At 34.8% G+C, this 17,700-nt stretch overlaps 1 protein-coding gene and 1 long non-coding RNA gene across 2 annotated transcripts; one reads left to right on the plus strand and one right to left on the minus strand.

Annotated features, from left to right (window-relative positions):
- Window positions 1-259: 259 nt before the first annotated feature.
- LOC128259611 (uncharacterized) lies at window positions 260-4,474 on the minus strand. The gene is made up of 3 exons (XR_008268063.1): window positions 4,372-4,474; window positions 1,433-1,646; window positions 260-408 (listed from the first exon to the last, which is right to left on the minus strand). It is a non-coding gene; the product is annotated as an uncharacterized LOC128259611 (long non-coding RNA).
- A 191-nt stretch (window positions 4,475-4,665) lies between these two features.
- Window positions 4,666-17,122, plus strand: LOC128259583 (FMRFamide receptor). Its single transcript, XM_052992124.1, has 2 exons — window positions 4,666-5,214; window positions 13,560-17,122. The coding sequence occupies exon 2, from the start codon at window positions 13,795-13,797 to the stop codon at window positions 15,457-15,459; it is 1,665 nt and encodes a 554-aa protein (XP_052848084.1). The 5' UTR covers window positions 4,666-5,214; window positions 13,560-13,794; the 3' UTR covers window positions 15,460-17,122.
- Window positions 17,123-17,700: the final 578 nt, after the last annotated feature.

The raw sequence follows: 17,700 nt of genomic DNA on the forward strand, positions 1-17,700 counted from the left end.
ATAAATGCTTCTAAGTTATTATTTAATATACAATTGTAAATTTAAAGTGGGTTACACTATTCTGAGCAGATCTTAGAGCAATGAACAAGTGAAAACCAATTTACTTTTACTTTATAATTTATTCTCAAATAATTCTTTATTCTTTGCAACTTCTTTGTCAATTTATTTTAGTTTACGGCTGAAAGTCAATTTCAAATCAATTTCCACCTGTCGCAAGAAGCAGATTGCAGAAGCAAAGCCCCGAGTTATTCATATTCATCTTGGGTGGCACATGGTTATGGCATCCATTCTCCACTCTTCGGTCCACAAAATCGCATCGCAAGTGGGAAAATCGGGTCTAAACTAATTTGAATCTGTCACGAGCTGTCGGAAAGTGTCGACATTTCCAAGGGCTCCACTTTTCTTGGCCTGCAAAAAAAGAAACAAAGAAAATAAGCAAAAAGCCAGACACACAGCATATGCATCTTGCAATGATATTCTGCAAATTGTGAATATGTGAACTTTAAGTTTTTCCTATTTTTATTTTATGCTACGGAGAAGTGGAAGGAGTGGCAACTAGGCCAGAAGTTGAATTTGTACACAGAAATACAATTTTCTTCACTAAAATAACCTCTTGTTCAAATAAATTTTTCCGATCTGTGGAATGTATCTATTTATATAAATGATTTTAAGATTTAAGTCATTGATGTCCTTCTTTGATTTAGGAATTTTAAATAAGGAATTGATAATATTAATACAAAAGAAAGCTACGAGCTATTTATTTTGCACGGTTTTTATTTTTAAATGATTTTGTTGTTTGTTAAATTAGGTGTAGAGGCTAACAATTTAAAGTATTTATTATTTATATTTTTTAAAGACGATTCCATATGTTTTTAATTTATTTTGAAAACATAATTTCCTTGATCGTTTTTTACTATTTTTAAGAACATAATTCCCTTGATTGCCATTTACTGCTCCAAACTACTTTATTTTCATAATCGCTAAATTTTTAAAAATTGGTTGTGAAGGGAATTTTATCACGGTCTGTTTTTTTTTTAATATTTTAAATATTTATTTAATTTGTTCTTTATTTTATTTAGCACAATAAAACCACCCCAGGGATAAAAGCGATTGTCGATGCATGGTTCTTTAGGGAATACCATAATAGTAGCATTTTCCTCTTCAATTTGAATGCAACTTCGTTTCGAAATAAACCTATAAATATGTGAACTTGCTGCAACGAGAGTTAGTTGAATTTTGATTTTCACTTAGTAGTTTTAAAATGCTGATGCACTTGGAATTTTTCTACACCATTTTATTTATGATCAAAACCAAGCAATCAAGGGCGGACTTTCCCTTTTCAGTGCGGTTCTGCTGTCCCCTTAAGAATATGTTGGCCAATGGAGACTGCGACGATGACTTGGAGGATGTGATATCCCATGCCAATCCCTACCTGGATGTAACCCTCGAATCCGTTTCAGAGGACGAAGTGCAGTGCAATCTGGCCGATATGGCTGTGGAAAGGGAACCACTCCGGTTTTGCGACGAATTGCTCAGGCTGCGGAAAGATGAGTTGATAAGTTGTCTGCCTGGATTTACTATCATGGATTATTAATAATCCTTGGCACCTTCAATGTGATAATGTTTATCTTAACAGCACTTCACATCTGGAAAGTAAAGCGAGAAATTAGGAGGTTTACTCAAAATGAGGAGGCAACAACAACTTGCTTTAATTTCGATACTCAGACGTAAGTCTTATTTGGAATTTTGTAAACAAATATAAATTGCTTTTAAATGTTAAACTAAGTTATTTGCAGTTTCTGCGAATCTCTGCCATGATGGGAGTATCTTGGATCCTGGATCTTAGTCAGTTTTTTATTGATGCCAACCAGTTTTGGCAGTTTGTTGTTTTAGTTTTCGAATATTTCCATGACGGCTTTGGCATTATTGTTTTTGTATTGCTTATCGTTAAAAGCAGCACCATTGAGCTTATCACGGAGAGGTAACCACTTTGTAATTGAGTAAGAATCGTTTCGAGTAAATTATCTTTAGTCTTTTTAGGATTCGGAGAAGGATGTAGAAATAGTCCCTTTTAAATACGCAACACAACAAAATTCTTATTATATTAAAGCAGGTACCGAAATTCATCCTTATAAGAAACTTTAGGTTTTTCAGTTATACAGTTATTTTCATTTAATTATGTCACAAATTTCTTACTATTGTCAACAAAGTGTATAAAAATTAGTCATAATCATAAATTCAAGTATTAACATATCTGCATGCTTAGTTTTATATTTTACAAAATTAAATCTAAATCTACATATCTACATCTACATCTACACATACATATATATAAGTATTTTTTTATATTTTTGTTTTATTCTGAAAAATCCAATAAACAATTTATTTGTGTAGTTTTAAAGATCCGCCTTTGGGTGTGTACCACTACTGCGTAAATGAGTCTTCCACTGAATCCGTATGAGATTAAGTTTCTTGTGTTTTTGTTGACCCATGGTCAGCTGCCAATAAATTGGTTGGCGGTTTCTTTGGATTTGTGTGTAATTGTGCGAGTCAAGTGAGTTGGCAGTGGGACGGGTCATAAAGGTTAAGCCAAGTGGAAATGTCGGGGTGATTAATCTGAAAGCACCCCCCAAAAAAGGTTACGTTCTGCTGGTCAGCGGCGATTCTATTAGAAAACTTTTATATCGCCGGGCATTAAAAGTGTCAAAAGCGAGGCAAATAAATGAAAACTCTTTGGCGCGTCATGCCATTGATTGGCATGGCCACCCACGAGAACCCACGAATTCTTTCTTGCAAAATTGTTGTCTTTTTGGGCGAAAGGAAACATCATCTGTCAACCGGACAGGCAGGCAGCCGTCTTATTGGGAAATGAAAATATTAAAAATGTATTCCGACTGTCTCGGCGCAGGAAAAGCCATCGCACTGACAGGAGTGAAAAGGAAAGGTAGAGAAAACCCAAAGGAAAAATAAATCAGCAGCCCATAATCCGCCGCGTTGTCTCTGAACTGAGCTTTGCAAGTTTCGCCGCCTTTCTATGGCTTTGAAACCGACGAGAAAGCCCAAAAACTCAGGCACATGCCACCAACGGATCAAGTTTGAGGGCTTCAACGAAAAGCCAAAAAATTAATGTACAAGAAATGTTGTAAGAAATATTTACGAGGAGAAAATATCTGAAATTCAATTTAGTATTTTTCATAAAAGAGCAAAGACTTTAACAGCTTCAACCATTGAAAATAATTTATTAAATTTCCGGCTAAAAATTTTACAACAAAAAGTCTTTTAATAAAAGAAAATAATGGCAAAAGAAATATATAAGTAAACACAAAAATTATAAAATATATTTTTTTAATTATTTGTATGATTTTTTCTTTGCAATGTTTAATATTTTTTTTGGTGATTACATCAATTATTAAAAATGAAGGCTGAGATAAATAAAATTCAAATTAATATTTTCTAAAATGCCAAATGCTTCAAACCATAGAATATAAATACAATAAGCGTAAAGGACAATTTATCGTCATGTTTGACAAACGCATTTGTGCCAGCAGATCTTATCAATCATAAAATAGCAAAGTTCAAAATGTCGTTAAGGAAATGTTAGAGTTCAATAGGTCTTCAAATGGCATTTGTTTCCTAATACACCAAGAAATAAGATGTACGGATACTTCATCAAGATTTTACAGCAAATGGTAAGGAAGTAAAAAAAATATTGGCACTAGATATATAAAGGGAATGTTTATTAAAGAAAAATATCTTAAATATGAAAATATGAAATTAATAAATATATATGGTAAGTAAATAGCATTCATATTATATGTTTATGCACTTTATTTCGAGATTATATTAATTAAAACATAAATCACTTACAAAGGTACTTACTTTTTTTAATTTATGTGGAATATATTAACTATTTATAATATAATAATATATTTACTATAAATTTATTTCAATGGTTTTAAATCTAATTGATGGTTAATGAAACTTATTAAAATGGAACAAAGCCCTATAAATGCAATTAGAATTCGGCAATGACTTGTGAAAGCTAAAAAAACTTTGGCAACCACTGGCTATATTTGGACATGGCACTTTCCAAAAGCACTTGGCTTATCCTTCGCGCACTTCCGTTGAAAACAATGCTCGTTCTTCGGCTTTCCAAACAATAAACATTAAATTAATTTCCTCTAGCGATTTCCACCCACGCAGCGAGTAAATTTCATTTATACACTCCCATCTGCGTTTCGTAGTGCATTTCCTGAGGGTAAACGAATTATATACGGGTTTTGTAGTCTAGGCGTTCCTCAATTGCACAAATACACAAACTGGGTCGTTGTGGTCATTATAGAGGGTATAAAACTTGATTGTTCGCCTTACGACATTTGGCTGCCTTATAAATAGACCGACAGGCAGACAGACAGACAGACACTTTCACTGGCTGCAACTGCAATGGTTATTGCGGTGTTGCGGCAACATGAAACTTGTATTGCAGTAATGTCGGCGCCAGTTTGCTTTATGAATGAATATCCCCCAGGAAAACTGGCAACATTTCCGCGGCGCATGCCCATTGCTGCACGGCAGCAATATTGCTGCGGCAACATGCAACATTGTTGCCAGGCGTCAGGCCGGAAAAACTAAGCGGAAAATTCGGCGGCACAGTTGGCAGACAGCTTTCAACGTGTTCGCGCCAGGAAAAACGTTCGGATTACGATTTCGATTTCGAAATATTTAAAAATATCACTCATACGCACGGAAGAGCGAGTGACTGAAAGTGAGAGTGAGAGTGCACCGATATTCACATGGCACTTGCCACTAAATAAATAAAAACCAAGTTTTGTTTCTTCAAAGCGAAACGGAGAAAGTGTTTTAATAATCACCATTTAGTATATAATCAAGTGAAAACCTGCCTGCCAGCAGCGCACTAATTTATAAATAAATATAATAAATATATTTTGACGTGTGTGAGTGTGCAGCATCGATAAAAAGCTTGCCGCAGAATTTCTTCTGAGGCGTAATGTGAATAAGTTAATTAATCGAGGAAGCCAAAGAACTCCCCCAAAAATCGAATTGTAGATCATTTCATTCCAATTTAATTAACCCCAACCCGCCGAAAAACCCTTGGCATTGATTGTTGACTTTGTCGCCGCAAAGATATGCAAATGGAATATGCGAATATCTTGCACACACAGACACACACAAGTTGTAAATTAAATTCCCAAGGTAAGCAAATAAGTCTTAATAAGCCTATTAAAATAACAAAAGCAAAAAGCAAAGAACGTGTGTCATAAAACATGCATTTTCTTTAAGAAAGCAAAATGTCAAGTGGATTTTTTTATTAGCATCCTTGGGTGTGGAAAATCCTCATGATTTCCATGTCGATAAGCCGCAGCATGTTGAATATTAAAAAGATTAATTTATTGCGCTGCGAACCTCTCATGCGTACGGTCGAATGAAAATATTCCACAAAGACATTTTTTATTATTGTCTGGGGAGTGGCGAAAAACAGAAGGACTTTCTGCCGTTGACAAGTCATCAATGAGATGCAATCGGTCCAACATACTCGATTTCCATAGAAGCTTGCATTCAGAAGAGTCTTCCTCAGTTTCTGGCTTTTCTGGCTTTTATTATAAAATACGAATTCAAAAGAAAAACATCATGTAAAGAGTGTCTTATTGTCATTGTGTAATATCCAGTGCAAAATATTACACAGCCACTTATCGAATTCTTTACTTTTTGTTAACAATAAGGAAACTTTCTTGTGAGAGCAATATTTTCGCCATTCGATTTCCCTTGCAGACAACAAATTGTAGACAATATGCTTTTTATTCAAATTTTTCTTCCACTTTTAATTCAGGCGAAAACATAGTTTCAATGGAATTTCATATAAAAATTTATAAAATGTAAGGAAACTTTGGCTAAGTGAAGGAAATAGTATTTGATGTAAAGAAATATGAAAAATAACATGGTAGAATAAAGCAAAACCAATAGTAAGTGAATAATTTTAAGCCATTGTTTGATGGACAAGTCAGATGTATATGTTTATTTATTCTTTACAATTTGATAACAAAAAAAAGCTTGTGAGAGCAATATTTTTGCAGTTTTAAACAATAAGCTTTTCCACACTTAATTTAGGAGAAAACATAGATATTCTTATTTTAATTTCTGGTTCAAAGTAGTTGAAAGGGATTTCTTCAAAGTCAAAGACTAAGTGAGTAATTTTAAACCATTGTTTGATGGACAAATCAGATGTGCTCTAAAATTATTATACTCTTAAAATTTAAAAACAAATCATTAAAGCTTTCTCATTTAAACATTTTAAAAATACAAAATTAAAAAAAATTGAGGCATAGCAACAATTCCAAACGTAAAACATATATTTAAAGAATTCAATCCCCTTTTAACATGTATTTTAACTATTGGAAAGGCAATCTATTAAAGAAATTTCTTAATTTCCTTTCGTGACAACATGAATGTCAAAGGAGTAAAATTGCAGCAAGATAATTTAAAGTTTCGTCGAAAGCCAAGTCATTTTGTGTTCCAAGAACATTTATTTATGCGTATTTTCTGTGATGAACAGTTTACAATAAACACGTACAAATAAATATTATTTGAACTTTTAGGATTTATTTTTACTAACTTGGGTTAAATTGACCTACCAAACTGATTTAATGCTACTTTGGCTTTTCTTGCCAAACTTCGTTTGCAGGCGCTTTTAAGCAGGTAAAGCATAAAGTTCTTAGACTTACAATTTAATTAAAAGCAGAAACCTAATAAGATGATAGACAGATTAAAGTAAGAAGAACAAAGTACACCAAGAATGCGAATTAAAAAGTTTTCGGCAGAATTCCTCGGTCTTAAATAAATACTTGGCTACTTGTAAAAGTACATTTCCATGTCACATCTTTTTGTCCAGCAAATAGACTGTATATGTAAACATATTTCCCAGGTTCTGCCATTCAAATTTATTCACATACATTTCTCCTATCCACAAACTGCATGTTAATTAACTAAATGCTGCAAATTTATTTGCACACGAGCTGAAAAAAGAAAACAGAGAGGAAAAATTGATAGCAGCCGCAATGGATTTTTTTTGGCCTTGGGTTAAATGCTGGCAGCAAACAGATCTTAAGCCTTTTTCCCCCCTTCGCTGCTTCTTAATGTCGCAATGATTAAGTATACGACGCGTGGTACTTTGCAACCAACAATGCAACGATTATTTACCCTAAACGCAGCAATTCAGGGATACAACCGCGTGGGCCATTAAGTAAAAAAATAGGACATACTAAACAAATACAAAAAATATACTCAAAAAAATATTAACGGCATTTAGAACTCTCATGATACAAACAAACATTTAAGTAATTCGGAAAAGGATTAAGGTGTTTTAAAAATCATTTGCCTTAATACGATAAAGGAATAACGGTTTATTTAGCATATTCAAACCATTTATTTACATAAACAAAAAAATTTCAATATAACTTTTTTTCTGTGTAAAAAGAGTAACAAAGACGAACGCGTTGGGGCATAAATCATTTGCTCTTCGGAGAGCATTCAGCACCTGGCCATTGAGCAATCAAATTGTGCGAAATTCGACAATTAGGGGAGCTGGATGCCGAATTCCTTTTTGGAACTCCCAGGACCTTTGCTCATTAAAGCCGAAATTGCAACACAGGTATGCAAATGACGGGGCACCGACCAAACACAAAAACCAAGCTGGTTTGGGCCAAGTCGCATTTCTTTATTTCCCAGCGTTTTCCTGCTGTTCGTTGGTCTGCCAGATCGTCGAGAGCAAAAGCCTTGAAACTGTCAACTAAAAATAAATCGCAAAGAGCTCGCTTTTCTCTCTTTCTTTCTCTGCGAAATATAATAATTATAATTTTGTGTTTTCATTTTGTGCCGCCAACCAGATTCTTTGACTTTTATATGTTTTATTTTTTATTTGGCTTTATATGCCCAACATGCGGCTGAGCACTCTCTATATTCTATAAATTTTGCCATCTGAAAACACTAAATCCAAAGCTATATGTCTATAAGTAAAGCAAATTCCGCGGGCACATGGAATCACAATGGAAAAGTGGAAGGCAAACTAAAGTTAATATACTTAAGCTGCTTAATAAAATCACTTTAGTAAAAATGCCAGGCGTATAGTAAAAATTTGCCAAAGCAGAGGTGTCGTTTTATAGGGGTCTAGTAAAAATGTATTTTTTGTTTGAGTTTATTAATAGTTTTTACTTTTAATAAACGATGCATTAAAACATTTTACTACTGACTTTTATGCTTTTAAATTCCAATAAATCTGATTTTAATTTTTTATTTTTGTTTTTTTTATTTGCAGTTTAATTGTGATTTAATCAATTAAATATTTGTGCATTTTTTGATTTAACTGTCAAATAAATTAAACCAAGAAGACTTAATTAATTGCGTTTCTATTAATGAGGAATCCAACCCCATATTTACTTCCTTTTTTAGAAACAATTAATTATAGATAAAATATACAGTTTCCGAATCAAAATATTTCATTCAACTATAAGCATGCCCAAGATATTTGTTTCTCTTATTTATAATGTCCTTTTTGATTGCAATTTAATTGTGATCACAATTAAAATCGATTAAATATTTGTGAATTCATTGTTTTAGGTATTGAACAAATTAATTCAAATAAGACTTTATTTATGGAGTTTCTATGAATGAAATAAAAGATATAAAATTAATCAATTAAAGATAAATTATTCTATTTCCGAAATAAAAATAAATCTATCAATTAAATGCAGGCCCAAGATATTTATGCTTCTAATTTATTATGCCCCTAATTAATGGCCACCACCTGGCAAGGGATCGATAACACTTCCACTTCTGCTTCAATCAACTTAGAAACTCTCGCTATATTACAACTTAAATAAGGAAAACAAATCAGGACGACACATGCCAAGAATCCCAGCCAAATGAAAATGACAAAATCCAGACAATCCGGCGCCCAAACTAAACATGGATTTTCCACACGAAAACGAAAACCAACTGCACTCAAATCCAACAAAGGAAAACTAGAGAAAATGGGAAAACAAAAAGGAGAATTGATGGCGAATAAGCATTCCACATGCAAATTGCTCTCTGAATAATTAAGCTTAATGCCGTTCACAGAATGAAACATTAATTGAAACTATCTGTCGTCCGACATGAAAAGTGAAAGGATGCGACGTGTCTTTTCTAATTATCCTGCCATTGATTTGGCCATAACACTCTCGACTGTAAACAACATTCCATTTAATTATACACATTTGATTTAATTGCTAGCGCACTTGAAAGTGTAATTACCACCACAGGGTGCATTCCCAGCACTTTATTCATAAAGTATGTATAGAAAAAAAAAACGGAAAACTGAACCAAACTGTATGGCTCAGTCAAAGTTCACACAACTCATGCCCTCCGTACATTTCTGAAGGGTTTAAAAGCTTAAAGTTTTTTTTGGATGGCTTGCATGTAGATTTCAGTCAGCTTTTAGTGGTTAAGCCTCGTAATCCGAGCCGTATTTATGGTTCATTCAGCCATTCAGAAAGCTGTAAAAAGCGGTTTCACCAAAATGAAGATTGTTAATGGTTTTGGCAATTGCTGTTGGTTTTAGTTAGTAGTTCTGGCATTTTAACTTCTTTTGATTTTTATTTTAATTTATTATTACTATTTTTTGTAAAAACTATAAAATAATTTTTTAAAGCTTTGGACATTTTTGATATTTTAGTCTTTTTCAATGACCTAAGCATTTTAAAGCCTTTTGGTTTTTGCTTAGGGTCGAAACTATTTGAAACAAATTTTGTATAAATAACTTTGTTTTAATTTTTTAGAAATATTGACATTAAGTTTTTATTAACACTTATTTATAAAAGCTTCTCTTTTATATTAAGTTTTTATTTGATGCATCATCTAATTGTCAAGTCCATTGTTATTTAGTATATAAAAATTTGCTAGCAATTTAATAAATTATTCTCTAAATGCCCTAAGCAATTAAAAATTTGTTAACAGTATTAACAGTATTTTTGTCTGCCTAGAAGGGCTGATTAAATATTTAACTAATAAAATAATTTCTAAAAATACCAAAAAAAATACCTCCTGGGAAAAACATGTTCAAAATAGTATAAATTCATTAATGTCTAACATTTTTGATTTACAAAAAATGCTCTTTAATGATAATCTACAATTTTAATAAATTATTCACTAAATTAAATCAAACGTAAATCAAAATGCCCCCTCCCAAAAACCAATTGAAAACCGTTTTAGTTAATGTTTTTCCGCCTAATAAGGCAGTCCGAAAATATGGAAAGGACATACGAAAGCACTCATCATCCTCGAAACAGACTTAGATGTCTGTTGTTTTTCCGGAGAACATGTGAAACAACAAAAGCCTGTCAAAATAACAAAGACCAAAAGGCAGTGAAACCAAAAAGCCTCTTTTTTTCCATTTTGTTTTTGGTTCCGGGTGACAAAAAAGGAAGTGGTGGGGGAATTCCAAATACCAGAACTGCCGCAATAAAGCCAGCTGTGAGGAAAAATTGCTGGCTAGGATCGAGTGGTTTTTTTCTGTTTCTTTTTTTGGTGACCGGAGCTGGCAAAAAGCAATTTCGGGACTGGTCGTGTGGGCGATTTACCAATGTCAGGGCCGTAAAAAGTAAATGTGTGAGTCACACGAAGGCAGAGCAACTAAAACCGGACACGTGCAGGCCGTCAAGAGTGGCAAAAAGGGTCACAAGCATTAAAGATAATTGCGCTTATAATTGCCAGTCCAGTTGCTACGAAAAGCCACTTCAATTCTCGCCTCTAATTGAGATAATCGCATTAGGACCTCAGGGTCGAAACAATGGAACTTTTGTGGGTGGTAGGGCGTAGAATGGAACACCTGCAGTCCAATGACCGCAAATCGCTGACCACTTAACATGCAAACAACTGCAGCGGACACTTCTAGTTAATCAAAATGCTGCTGCTGGTACTGCCACTGCTGCTGCACGCACAGATAACAAATGCAAATTCGACAAATATCACGCATACGCAACGTGCGACCTGGACATGTGTCCCTTAGCCCTCCATTTATTCTGGTTTTCTGCACTTTGTGGTTAACTGAGCAAAGCCACAAACATCGCAAACACCCATTGCCACAATTACATGTATCATTATTATCGTCAAGAGCATTTGCCGACCTCTTTGTTTCCCTAACCTGGCCATAAATTACGTCAGCATTGATTCACAATCGCATTCGGCATGGGAATATATATTGATTTCATTGTGCAATCAAGGAAATAAGTCACACAGAAGTTCTATTTATGCTCACTGAGAAAAATAGGGATTATAGGGGATTAACTATAAAAAGTAGTTTTACTAAATAATTAATTTTTTTAAAACTAGGATTCTATTGAAATGCAATCAAATTGCAAATCAAATGTTATTCCATTTTATATACACTTTATATCCCAAAAAATACAAAATATATATTTGTTTTTAAAATTACCTTTGTTTTAATTGGAATTGTATTATTAATTGTATTATATTACATTTTATATCCCAAAATATCCGAACCATATATATTTTTTTTAAATTACCATTGCCGTAATTAGAGTTGTTTAATTAATTGTATTACCATGTATTTAATATACAGATATATCCAAACTAAAATTATGCTGCTCGAATAATGAGTTTTTTATTAACCTCTCCGATTTTCGGCTAATTTAATTTATTCAATTTCTATTTCTATATATTTCTTCCAGTACACATCTGGTTTCAGATACAACAATATATGGGCGTGTGGTTTGACTGATTTGCTTGGCCACTTGATGAGCTATCAGTCGGTGCTCGTATTTTGGCCCCATTCTTTTTGTATCTGTGTCTTTGTTTGTTTGCCAAATGGATCGAGGTGTGGGTGTGTGTGGTGTATTTATGTGTGTGTGGTCCGTTTTTGGTTTTGGCCACTTAAGCCTGATTGATGTGTCAAAAATGTGACATTCAAAGGGGGCGCGGCGGTGTGAGAATTCGTGATATTTACACGTGGCAACGACATATTTAGTGCGAGCGAAAAACCCTTAAATGATTTAGTGCCCACACTTGTTGCCACACGATTCGATAAGGCCCAAAAACAAATAAAGTAAATTAACTCATTAGAGTGTGACAAACACAGGACCTTCATTCACGGATAATGGCCAATAGAAATCGAATGAAAACACCACTCTATTCAGCAAAAACCAATTTCAGTGGCAATTAGAATCAATCCTTTTTGCCACACGCAAAACTGTTTCTGACTAATTTGCTGTTAGTTGTTGTTAGTCTTTATTTTAGTGTAAATGCTATTTATATTCCTAGATACAGGTGACGATCAAGATTGACAGACTGATTATATTGATGAGCAGATAATTTTATATTATCAAAATGGCAGATAATAAAATATGAATAAACGTAGTGCCTTTTGTAGTATCCATGTGCTGATTAAAGGGCTATTTTAATACGAAGATGTTTTTATTATACTTATAATATTATACTAAAAAAATAAAGAAAAAAATAAAATAGCTAGATAGTTATTAAACGATACTCACTGTATAATTTTTACAAAATAGAAAAATGCTAAATTTCTATTTCATTTTATACGGGCCAACCTTTGCTAAAATTTTCCTTTTGCGTCGTAGAAATATATTCCAAAGGAAGATCTAAAGACGCATATTCCCTTGCCTTTTCTAATAGTTAATTTTAAGAAAATTACACTTTTGACGTAGCCAAGGGCATAATAAATGGCCAAAATCATTCTGAAACGTAATAACTTGGTTCTAATTATAGAACTAATTGTTACAAATTTACCTGTAAAAGCAGGCATCAATTTGGCTTTCTTTTAAACAACAAGAACAGGACCACGACAATTGACACCAACGGTATTTATAATGCGCACAGGAAAATGTTTTGGGACCCCTGTAAACATACATATATCTTACTTATTTCCATACAAACTGCCAAGCAAATAAGTTTGTTGTCGGTGGAGGGGGAAAAGCTTCTTGTTGTTAATCGATATAACCTAAGTAACCTTTCTCAAAAACACTGAAAATAATTGCTTATTAATATATAATAACAAATAATATATAATTTTAAATTTTTAATAAAATAAAAAATATATAGGTAATTTAAACTTTAATAGGAAATATAATTACCTCTGCGACACTTGCATTTAGGACTTTTTTTAAGGTACAATTTTCCATTTCTTAAAGTAATAAAAGATGTAATTTTGTAAAATGTAATATATATTCATTCAAATCAGAAGAAATTAAAAATATATTTTATTGATACTAAAGTCGAATAAGACACTGATCACAATATAATACAACAAGCAGGATCGGTAATCCATCAAACAATAATTTTATTAGAATCCTATAATATATACATCAAAATATAACACAAAAGTAATTTAAATTTAAAGAGTAATGCAAATCTTAAATAACTAAATAAAATAAATGTAAGTCAAACATTATTGTATAAAAATAATTTTCAGTGTTCAACCTACCAGCTTTTACTAAACGACCTTCCATTTTTCATTTCCTATTTTGCAGCATAAAGTGTCGACGACGCCGGTCGAAAGCGGGAACAAAGGACATCGTCACCAGGTGCTCGTGAACCCTGACCCGTGGCAAGAGAGACCCACAATCAGTAGCCGACCTGAGGCCGCAGAATTGATGTTCGAGCGAAAGTATCCTCTCGGCTACCCAAATGTTACGCCCAAAAGTATTCTTCTTCGAGTAGGGTTACGAATCGGGCAATTGGTGGGTCAGTAGAAGTGGTGCAGCGATGAGTGGAGCAGCGGTTGCCCGGTTGCTCCTCCGCCTGGAGCTCCCCTCACCCGGAGTAATGCCACCGCCGCCCACGGACTACGACTATGGCGGAGCCATCAGCGAGGATGAGTTCCTGGCCAGTGTGGTGGCCACCTCGGAGGGGCCTACAATACGATACGATCTATTCCCCCAGAACCACACCAACCAGCCCAGTCTGCACATCCTGCTCAACCACACAGAGGTGCAAACGGATCTGCAATATCCGCACTACGAGGACTTGGGTCTGGATCCGGACCCAAATTGGACGCGTATCTGCGAGGATGTGTACAATCCTTCGCTGGAAAACAATCGCATTGAGTTCTGGGTGTGCGGCGTTCTCATAAATATCGTCGGAATCCTCGGCATCCTGGGCAACATTATATCCATGATAATCCTCTCCAGACCCCAGATGAGATCGAGTATTAACTATCTGCTTACTGGCCTGGCCCGCTGCGATACTGTACTTATAATCACCTCAATACTGCTTTTCGGCATACCCTCTATATATCCTTACACCGGACATCTTTTTGGCTACTACAACTATGTGTATCCTTTTATATCCCCGGCTGTATTTCCCATAGGCATGATAGCCCAGACAGCCAGTATATATATGACATTCACGGTGACCCTGGAACGATATGTGGCCGTTTGCCATCCCTTAAAGGCGAGGGCCCTATGTACCTACGGCCGAGCCAAGATCTACTTTATAGTGTGTGTGTGCTTCTCGTTGGCCTACAATATGCCACGATTTTGGGAGGTGCTGACAGTAACGTATCCCGAACCGGGCACAGATGTCATACTCCACTGCGTGAGACCCTCGAGATTGAGGAGATCGGAGGCCTATATAAATATCTACATACACTGGTGTTACCTCATAGTGAACTATATAATACCCTTTCTCACCTTGGCCATACTAAATTGTTTGATATACAGACAAGTGAAGAGGGCGAACAGGGAACGCCAGCGTTTATCGAGATCGGAGCGGAGGGAGATCGGCTTGGCCACCATGCTGCTCTGTGTGGTGATAGTTTTCTTCATGCTGAACTTTCTGCCACTTGTACTCAATATATCCGAGGCCTTCTACAGCACCATCGATCATAAGATTACGAAAATCTCCAATCTATTGATTACCATCAATAGCAGTGTGAACTTCTTGATATACATTATATTCGGCGAAAAGTTCAAGCGCATTTTTTTACTCATTTTTTTCAAGCGCCGCCTGAGTCGTGACCAGCCGGATCTCATCCACTACGAGAGCTCCATATCGAACAACGGCGATGGTACGCTGAACCACCGATCCTCCGGCCGCTTCTCGAGGCACGGCACCCAGCGGAGCACCACCACCACGTATTTGGTGGCCACCGGAGGCGGCGGAGGAGGGGGAGCCAACACCTGCGGTGGTGGCGTTGGCAATAATTCGCTGAATAATGTCCGACTCACCCAAGTGTCGGGCTCACCAGGTCTGATTAAGATCAAGCGGAATCGGGCTCCATCGCCGGGGCCAGTGGTCTACTTTCCCGCCCGCGAAATGCAGAGATCCGCGTCCACCACGAATTCATCCACCAATAACAATACCTCTATTGGCTACGACTGGACGCTGCCGGATAACAAGAAACTGGGACATGTCTCGTCCGGATTCTGAGGAAAATCAAGGAGAAGGGCGCATGGGAAACGGGTTAGCCTAGTCCACTAGTTTTGTAAATAAAAATAGCGCATGCGACAGCTGTGGTCAAAATATTAGTAGGGTTAGCTAATTTAAAAAGTGTGACGTACTGCCAAATAAATTGGGTTACTGAAAGATTTTTAAAAAATAAACTAAAAGAATATATGTTTTGCAAAACCTTTATTTAGAAAAGAATCCAATATTATTTATATTGTTCTTAATAAAAAAATGTAATTACCGAAATTGGCTAAATGTCAAATGAATTGGGTTACTGAAAGATTTTAAAAATGATTTTAAAGAACAAATGATTTTCACACGTCTACTCAAACAACAATTTTTGTTTTAAAATAAAGGCTAAAACTTTTGCTATTTAATTCCACGACTTTATTTGGAGATCTAAGCACTAATGTTAGTATAATATGTAATTTTTTCCGATTTTCTCAAAATTTTTGTTGCCTTATTATATGAGATTTAAATTTATAAGTTGAACAAATTTATTAGAATATTTACTCATCAAAAAATTGACTTTTTATTTTTGAAGTCAATCAGAATAAAAAGTTTTAAAATTACATCTACCAAAAAGGCAATTTAAAATAATAGTTCGTAAAAATTTTAATTAATATCCAAAGACACTGCTTATATTTTGACCGCAGTTGTAAATACTATATATTAACTGTAAAGAAGGCATAAACTAAGCGCTCCAAGCGTTGCGTTACTTTGTGATAAGCGTTAAGTGTTTCCTTCCACAACTTCTCTCTACTACTCCTCCAAAACTTTACTCGTTGATATAGCTATTAAGTCGGTTAGTCTTGCCATCGATCAGATCAGGTTGAAGAAAACTAGTTTCTTTGACTGAAAATTTAATATTGCTCTTTACTTACTTTTTCCTTTCAATTTATCTTGTTCAAACGATTGAATTTGTATCAATTTCGCACTAAATTAGTCATTGAAACTTTTCGAATCCAATACCGTTTTACTTTCCTTTGACCGAAGTTTTATTTATTAGCGTATACTTCGGCTGTCTTTAATTAAATACATTTTGCAACGCATTTCTTGGTCGAACTTGATGAATGATTTTCCTTTTCTTTGGCTGATTTGGGTTGCCCGAACTTTTCGATTTTCCTCACACTTTCCCGGAAACTTGGGTTCCTTGGGGTCCAGAAACCGAGGGCCACGGCAATCTGTCAACTTGTCAGAAAGTTTTAAAAATGCCGCTCAAAGTTCAGTCAGCTCAAAAGTTTCACCAGCATTATTTAGTAACCCAAAAAAACTCAAGTAGCTCAATTTAACAGCAACTGCAACAATAATAAACAACAAAAAGAAAAAGACATTTTCAGGTGTTCACAAAAGAATTATTTTTACTGCTGCTTGGTTCTCAAACAAAAAAATATAATCCCCCCACGCTATTGTGTAAATAAATTTAAGAGTTCTGTAAATATTTATAATTTATCAAGTATGCAAAGCATAAACGTAAACCAAAGATATGAAATTAGCTTTCAATTCAGATTACTGAAATCCAGGAAAGGGGATCTTAAAATATTCTTCAGAGGAGTTTGATGGATGATAACAAAAAAAAGAATAGATAACAAAACAACATTTCTTGCATATTTTAGAAAGCATGATAAAGTATCTTATAATGAAACATTTCAAACTTCAAATTATTCTTGTTTTATACTTGTTTGTTAATTAAGTGCTTATAATTTTGGTTGCTATTCTCATTTTGTTTTTTAGAACATTATTTCTCTTAAATTTAATATCGCCCATCAATCTACTCAAAAGAATTGATTTGGTATCCTCATTGCCTAATAAAAATATACCTTAAGTTTATTTAGATCTAGTCTAGCTGTAATATTGTAAAGTCATAGCAAATACGTAATCGAAAATTAATATGAATAATTTCAAGCGATTGTGCAAATAAATGATGATGAGAAATCCGAAATGCTTTTAGTGTGCGAATAATTTAGCAAACTTTGCGGGCCTGATTTGCATTGATTTTCAGATTTTCACATTTTGCACCGCAATTACCACCGCCGCCGTAATAGCCAAAGTTTACTAGCCAGACGCAGTTTGGAAAATGATAACGAGCACTTAAGGCGGCCACTTGCAATTCAATTTGGCCGGGTCCTGTCGGATAATTGCCTTCGCAGTGGCAGGCCGATGAAGGGAAATCTCGGTCCTGGCCAAATCTTAACTCGGCGAGATTAGGGAGGGGGCCAAAGA

The sequence above is a fragment of the Drosophila gunungcola genome (assembly GCF_025200985.1).
Source record: "Drosophila gunungcola strain Sukarami chromosome 3L unlocalized genomic scaffold, Dgunungcola_SK_2 000005F, whole genome shotgun sequence".
Classification (NCBI taxonomy): domain Eukaryota; kingdom Metazoa; phylum Arthropoda; class Insecta; order Diptera; family Drosophilidae; genus Drosophila; species Drosophila gunungcola.

What these genes read in the sequence shown, in the direction of transcription:
- LOC128259583 (XM_052992124.1), top strand. Translation starts at nt 13,795, where the DNA reads ATGAGTGGAGCAGCGGTTGCCCGGTTGCTCCTCCGCCTGGAGCTCCCC.